Here is a 7,874-nt window from a genome sequence, read left to right as displayed (position 1 = left end):
TAGAGCTCTGTGTGTGTGTGTGTGTGTGTGTGTGTGTGTGTGTGTGTGTGTGTGTGTGTGTGTATCTAGCTATCTAGCTTTATACAAAATAAATTCTTCAAAAAAAATGCTGTAATCATTCATCATGGGGCAAAATGGGGGGGGTGGCAGGCGAGTCTGGGGTAAAAATGGAAAATGGCCAAAATATGAAAAAAAAACCTCAAAACAAAGCATTGTGAATATGAGTGTCTGCAGGTACCATGAATAAGCAAGGGTTGGCTGCTGTTTGTAGTTGTTATATCACTATTGAACACACTGGCATACATGGCTTCAGTCCTACACTGCCCTGTACTATGTGAGTAGGCTAGGCCGAATAGTTTTTTGTGGATTTAGAATGATATGCAGGACAAACATGGTTTGCTGTTCAGTAGTTTTGTGCTGTCCTTGAATGGTAATTTTTATGCAAGAGAGCCCTTTGCTTGTGGTTATTTTGTTGTTTGCTTCAAACCCTTTGTCGATGGGTTATGATATTGGATCTTTTATACATGCATTGAGAAATGAATTATGAAAAATGAAACATGACACATTTTGCACGAATATTTTATCCATATGAAATAAATGGCATTTTTGTCATAGATGTGTTTAGGAAGTGTGTGGTCCTATGACCCCCCCACCCCCACCCGTAGCACCGATGAAAAATTATGACCCCCTCCAGCGTTTAAGTTGCCCAGCCCCGACGCTATAATGTTCCTGACAATTTTGTCAAAAATATAAAAACTGATAAATTGTGGAGTGAATTTCTATAGGTTGGTAGCTCTGTTCTCATAACATTACAACTTTATTCCTGTGGTATAATGATTCTTTTTGCAGTCAGGCCCTAATATTGCATAGTTTTAGGCACAGAGGTCTCCATACCCTCAAAACATTGCCAATTTGCTTTCGTAAATGTGGGCCATGACATACTGTACATCTATTGCGGTGTAGGAAAATTAGTTCTGCAATGAAAAAGGAAAAAAAGTAATCAGGCAGTACAGTGATATTGCTGTTTGAATTGCTCCAGTCATATAGAGGTACATTGTTCTCCTTGAAGTGAACAGAGATCTGCATGTAATCCACAATCATTTTCTCAGCTCGTGGGCCAGAATGGCAACGTGACAGGAGAGAGGCCAGCCGAGCGCGCCTCAAAAGAAATCATGGAGGGCTTACAACACCCTGCTCCCGAGCAGCACAACAGGGTCAACGGCTATCGCCTGCCAAGTTCTCCTGAGGATGCGGCTGATAAGTGGCCTACGCCCCAGGGGGAATCCCACGGCTCAGATAGCAGCAGAGGCGCAAGTGCGTCGGAACATGTGGATCTGGATCAGCCCAAATGCCCTGAGAGCGACGTCGAGGTCAAGGAGGAACTGGAGGATGTGTCCAGTCAGCAAGGCAAGCGGGAGAGAAGCGAGAGTGCAGATGAGGAAAACAATCACAGCAGTGCAGCATCAAGCTACACCGGTGAGACCCCCTCCCCCCTCCCCTCAAGCTCTTGTTACGTTTTGAGTGGATATGCAGAGCCGTACTATTTATTGATGCTTTTCCCGAAGCAGACCTTTCCCACACGCCGTCACCATCGCTGTCTGAGCAGCTGCGTCTGGGCCGTGAGGACACCACGACCTCCGGTATCAGTGTGGAGTGTAAGGTGTGTGGGGACAAGGCGTCAGGCTTCCACTACGGCGTACATGCCTGTGAGGGTTGTAAGGTAATGCCACCTGTGTGTGTCTGCCTTTCAAGAACACCAAGCACTCTGGTGTGGGTTTCTTATGTTCTTTCCCACCCTAGGGCTTTTTCAGACGAACAGTGCGCATGAAATTGGAATATGAGCGCTGCGAGCGTTCCTGCAAAATTCAGAAGAAGAATCGCAACAAGTGCCAATATTGTCGTTTCCAGAAGTGCCTTTCTTTGGGAATGTCTCATGATGGTGAGTGAGAATGACATTTTACTTGATGGGTTAGGATAGACACTGTAGATAATCAGGGATGAGATTTTTCCGCTTTTTGGCGGAATTCCGCTTTTTTTCCAGTCAAAATGGACCTTTTTATATTGTTCCAAATCTGTTGAGAACATTTTAGGGGGGGGTCTGGTGTTATTTCTGAGCTGCCGGACTTACTTGTCTTCAGCAGACTCGAGACTCGTAATGTTTACAAATAAAGTTTGCAAGCATCCATTTTGAATACCGTTTTTTCTCGCGAAGCATTAGTTTGTCATTACTTCGTCTATGGTCTAACCCAATGTCTTACCTGTTGTGATTGGTTGCTATATCGGCAAATGCAGAATCACAACCAATCCGTGTTCGCCTTCCAAACCCCTTTCCTGCGAATTCTGAATGGTTTTGCACGAGGGATGTAGTGTATTGAAATTACTCGCGTATGCAGTCTGTATTAAACAAATGCCGAATGTTATCGAGACTCGTGACAAAGCTAACATGCATCATATAGATGCGGATCTGAAAAACAAGTTTCGATGGGACTGGTTGGATAAAAAGCTGACGGTGTCCCCAGTAGGAACCAGTAAAGAGGAACCATTGTCTGTGCTTGTGTCAGCTTTCGTGAAAAACCTCGATGTCGCTGGTAAAGCTCTGTGTACAGTGTGTGACGATGTCATTCTATACGCAAAATGCATTCATAACCCAAATATAGTAAACAGTTTGGGACTTCATTATCACTGTACGATGTAAGAATCAACAGCTTTTTATCACATTTACACAACATTTTATGAATACAAGTAATGAACAAATCTTAAATATGGCAGGGAATGTGTTTCCTTTATTAGTTTTGATTTTGAGCAGCAAATTTGAAGTTACATGTTGGTGCTCACCAGGAATGCATAAGCAAAATTGCACAAAGGCCTTTGTCAAATTTTCACTTGAAAGAAAAGTGAACAATCTCGGGATTTTTTTCTGTGAAAGTTTCAAGTAGTGTGTACATTCAGTACACATCATCATTAGCATGTTTAGTATGAAGTGCCAATTTTGTAATCAAATAGGGAATGGTATTTCAACAGAAAGTGTAAAATTTTGTTGATAAAATTAATGGTTTTAAGGCTTTAAAATCTCTAAAATCCGTAAACTAATGTACAGTACTCTAAATAAACTTCTACTTTAGTATAAAGTGCCAATTTTGTAAGCAAATCGGGAATGGTATTTCAACAAAAATTGTAAATTTTGTTGATAAAATTAATGGTTTTAAGGCTTTAAAATCTTTAAAACCCATTAGCTTCCTCTGCTTTGCCCCCTGACCCCCCATCCGGGGTGTTGCCTCTGAACCCCACTTAAAAGGCGATGATTTCTGATCTCGTTAAATGCAACCAGTCGGGAACAAGCTTGCTTGTCACCAGATAATTTTCACATGTTAAACTTCTATTTTAAGGTGCATTGTTTGGATGCATCTTAATTGCGAACCTTTTCCGTTGCTCTCAACTTTTACACCGTTCAGTGAGGTGGCTTTATAGCAGTAAACAGACTGGGGCAATTTTAGAAGTATCTTTGAGCTTGGCCTGTTTAAATATGGTTTGTGTCCCATTGTTGCTCCAAGCAATTTACATTGTGCTGCAGTGCGGAGGGACTGCTCTGCGCACAGACAATACCGCTGTGTGTGTGTGTGTGTGCGTGCGTGCATGCGTGCGTAGGGCTTACTGCCACTCTGTCCCCGCCTCTAAAAACATAACATTTTGTAATATAAAATGTAGATATTACTGCTCCATTTCACAAGATATTTATAGCTTCGGCTTATTTGGTCACTTTGTGACCTATAACATTTCAGAAAATCCCTGGTATAAATAAAGTCCAATTAACAAAACAATGGCAAAAAAAAAAAACATTACGGCAAATCAGGTGCCCTTTTCAACTTATTATGGCCTGTCGTAAACTCTTAGACAAGCTGTCGCTTGTGACAAACATAGCTTTGATCGTGTCGGGTTTATTCACTGTTTTAGAGGAAGACATTTCACGTGCTATTTGCATTAAGTGTTCTGCAAACACTCCACGAGGGGAAAAAAACTAGAGGATAATTCGACTCCACAAATCTTGTCAGCGGCGGAAACTTTTTTATTGGTACAGCGGCGTTTTCAAAGCCTACAAAAACACCCGTGCTGCCTGAAAGCCACCCACAAAGAAACTCCTGGGGCCCCGTTCCCATTGCCGCTGCATTTGAAAAGTGCAAAAATTTCGACGGAGATGACCTGAGGGTGAAAACGATGACATCAAGGAAATTGATGGACATTTCCCCTCCATCGTTGATGATACTGGCATTTGTCAGCGAACAAACCACTCCAGTTATTACTGTGTTGGATGCAGGGCTCAGTTGTGTACTTACTGTATTTATTATTATAAAAAAAAAAAATCTTCAAAAAACTGGGAAAACCCAAAATATTGAAAAAATAAAATAGAGAAAAAAAAAATTCTGAATATTTTCAGGTGCCGACTGCAAATATGCATTGACTGAAGTTTTTAAGGAGAGTGGATTTTCTTTTATACAAGCATTGAGAAATGTATTATGAAAAATGTGCAGATGCACATATTTTGAGCTAGACCGATGTTTCTTTTTTTTTTTCTCTCTCTCAGGGCAAATACTGATTAGTTGTAGTCCAGGAGGCCGAACACCAGTAAAACCGAATTATTTTATTTCTTTTGTTTTTACGCCAATAAAAATTATTAAATTTGTTGAAATTTCTTTCAGCATATGTTTATTTAGGACTTTTCAGATTCGCAAAATGTTGACATAATTTTGTTTTTTTCAATCTTAGACAATCAATATCTTTGTTTGGAAATTTGACCAAAAAGTTAATGGAGCCCTCAGCATCATCAGCATGTCTTAAAAAGTTAAATGAAAAGTAAAGTAATTGGTAGCTAGTAAATTGCTCCCCATAGTTTCTACATGAAATAAAGTTTTGAAAATTTCAAAATAACAGACATTATAAACTTTCACTTTTTTCAAACAAACAAAAGGTGCAGAGAGTTCCCAGCATCAGCAGCATCTCTTATCAAGTTAACTGAACATTTAAATAAATAGTTCCCGGAAGTTAACACGGTTTTAAATGGATCTCTTATTGGTTGTCAGATTTTTAAAAGGGAAGATGCTGATATTCGTCAAAATTTGATTTGAATAATCAGGTATTTGGACAATTTTTAGTTGAAGTTGCAATAGTGCAGAACTTTATCCATTTGTCGACAATTTGTCTCACCGTGGACTGATGGACATCAATGCTTTTTAGAGATACTTTTGTAACCCTTTCCACCTTCAATCTCATCTCATTGATTGGACTCCAGGTTGCTGACTTCTGACTCCAATTAACTCATTAGCCTACGGGTTCACATCCTTTTTCCACCCCGCACTGTGAATGTTTACATGGTGTTCAACAAAAAAAACACCGCAACATTTACACCCGTGTGGCATTAGTTCAAGCAGAATGTCTATTGTTGTGACTTAGATGAAGATCAGAACAGATTTTATGACCCAATTTATGAAGAAATCCAGGTCATTCTATTATTCAAATAGAAATGTGAAAACATGTCAGAATGTTTAAAAAAAAGTGTCTTTCTGTTTGCTCAGCAATCAGATATGGTCGTATGCCTGAGGCAGAGAGGAAGAAACTGGTGGCGGGTCTGCTTGCCGAGGAGTTAAACCTCGGCAAACCGGGAGGCTCCGACTTGAAGACGTTGGCCAAGCAAGTCAACACAGCCTACTTGAAGAATCTCAGTATGACCAAGAAAAGGGCCCGCAGTATCCTGATGGGAAAGACCAGCAGCACCTCAGTAATACTCTGATTTTTCTAACTATTGATCAGAAAGTGCTATCGCCTAGTACCTTCCAAACTGCAATTTTTAGGGCGGCGGATCACAAAGATTTATGACAGCGTCTTGATCGTCTCTTTCTCTCGTCTCGGTCTTAGCCATTTGTGATCTATGATGTGGACACGCTCTGGAAGGCCGAAAGTGGTTTAGTGTGGAGCCAGTTGCTCCCAGGAGCTCCCCTGACTAAGGAGATTGGGGTGCACGTGTTCTACCGCTGCCAGTGCACCACGGTAGAGACAGTGCGCGAGCTCACCGAGTTTGCCAAGAGCATTCCGGGGTTTGTCGACCTCTTCCTCAACGATCAGGTCAGTCGCTTCTTCGCGCTACGGCGACTGGCGAGGTGAAGCCGTGGGGAGGACGTCATCGGTGTGCCATTTGTATCTATTGCTGCAGGTGACGTTGCTGAAGTACGGCGTGCATGAGGCTATTTTTGCCATGTTGCCATCTCTCATGAACAAAGATGGACTCCTGGTGGCCAACGGTAAAGGCTTTGTGACCAGGGAGTTCTTGCGCAGCCTAAGAAAGCCTTTCAGTGAGATCATGGAACCCAAGTTTGAATTTGCCGTGAAGTTCAACGCTCTGGAGCTGGATGACAGCGACCTGGCCCTCTTTGTAGCCGCCATCATCCTGTGCGGAGGTGCGAGGGGAAACATCTCGGTGCTCCATGTGCTTGCCCAACCGTGACTGTCGCTCATGTCTCTCCAGATCGCCCCGGCTTGATAAATGTGAAGCAGGTGGAGCAGAGCCAGGATAACATCCTGCAGGCCCTGGACCTCCACCTGCAGGCGAACCACTCGGACTCAGTCTACCTCTTCCCCAAATTGCTACAGAAAATGGCCGACCTCCGCCAGCTGGTCACGGAGAATGCTCAGCTTGTGCAGAAGATCAAAAAGACAGAGTCGGAGACATCGCTACACCCGCTTCTGCAAGAGATCTACAAAGACATGTATTAAACTGCTCGGAGCAGTACTGTTACAGACTGAATACACACTTATTAGAACAATACACTGTGTTCAGTTAAACACTGCTCCAAGTGAGGTCACGGCTGTGCCCAAGCACACAAATTGTCATGTGCGCATGTGGAATACTGTCGGTCCGCCCTCATCTCCGCAAAGGTCACATCATGCAAGAGAACGCTGAGTTTTCTTATCAAAGCTGCTCCCTGCTTTCCAGGGGAAACATTGTACGTTACATATACATAGATTCGCGCGGTGCTGTGGAGAAGAGCCGTAGGTGTGGGCATGGCGCATTCAAGCGTCTTTGGGTGGAGGGATTGGAAGAAGCTGATTGCTTTTTGTTTACATCCTTCAGTCAGTGACCTCCAACTTTACTATTTAGCCTTGTTGACCTCACTTGGAGCAGGTGCCTGTGCAATAGCATATCCATTAGTCGCTGTGGACAGCCAAGCCATCTAGCCATATGCAATACACCTCTGACCTGCACAAGTACAAGGGACACATCCTGTTTTTAGATCGACACATTATTTTGAAGTTTTTTTCCTCTCCCTTGTAATTATGTCTAATTATTTGTAATTGTTGATTATATTTGTCAAACATGAACTTCATCACATCATCGTATGTACTTGACTGTATTTGTTGCTTCTTACCTTCCTGCTTGGTTTGTGAGAAATATCAACTTTACACATTTCCTTTCATACAGTGACATGCACATATGAAATCAGTACAGTAGGCTAATACGCGCATAACTTCTCTTGTACAATTTTTTTAGCCCCCCAGCCCTTTTTTTTTGCAAGTGTTTTTTTTTTCTTTTAGTCCGCCCTCATTTATCTATTCTACCTCTATTGTATGACAATATTCCGCTGTCATGTTACAGCATATGCCACTTTTGCCTTAATTTTTTTTGTAAATGGGTACAATGTATTTCAGTAGTGGTCAAGCAAGCGAAAAAATGTGATTGAAATGTCAAAAAAAAGTGCACTGGAAGTAATTGTGGTCTACCTCTAAAATGTGCCAAATACTTCATGTTCACCCAATGACTTGAAATGATCGGAATATGTTAACCGGAGAAATGACATCTCTTTCATAAACTACTAGAACTGTTTTCC

At 42.0% G+C, this 7,874-nt stretch overlaps 1 protein-coding gene across 5 annotated transcripts in view; it reads left to right on the top strand.

Moving 5' to 3' along the window:
• Window positions 1-7,870, top strand: part of ppardb (peroxisome proliferator-activated receptor delta b) — a 13,392-nt gene extending 5,522 nt beyond the window's left edge. For 3 of the 5 annotated variants that reach the window (XM_019878426.1, XM_019878425.1, XM_019878428.1), the window contains exons 5-8: window positions 5,568-5,770; window positions 5,908-6,114; window positions 6,203-6,446; window positions 6,515-7,870. In XM_019878426.1, coding sequence (XP_019733985.1) covers window positions 5,568-5,770; window positions 5,908-6,114; window positions 6,203-6,446; window positions 6,515-6,762 — 902 coding nt within the window. In that variant the 3' untranslated portion in view covers window positions 6,763-7,870. Of the gene's footprint in view, window positions 1-1,071; window positions 1,477-1,565; window positions 1,721-1,800; window positions 1,940-5,567; window positions 5,771-5,907; window positions 6,115-6,202; window positions 6,447-6,514 lie in introns of those variants that run through there. The other 2 variants (XM_019878427.1, XM_019878424.1) reach the window with 2 other exon arrangements.
• Window positions 7,871-7,874: the final 4 nt, after the last annotated feature.

This window comes from Hippocampus comes, unplaced genomic scaffold, assembly GCF_001891065.2.
Source record: "Hippocampus comes isolate QL1 unplaced genomic scaffold, H_comes_QL1_v1.1 scaffold345, whole genome shotgun sequence".
Taxonomy (NCBI): Eukaryota; Metazoa; Chordata; class Actinopteri; order Syngnathiformes; family Syngnathidae; genus Hippocampus; species Hippocampus comes.
Note: the sequence above shows the minus strand (reverse complement) of the source record. Positions and strands in the feature narration are given on the sequence as shown.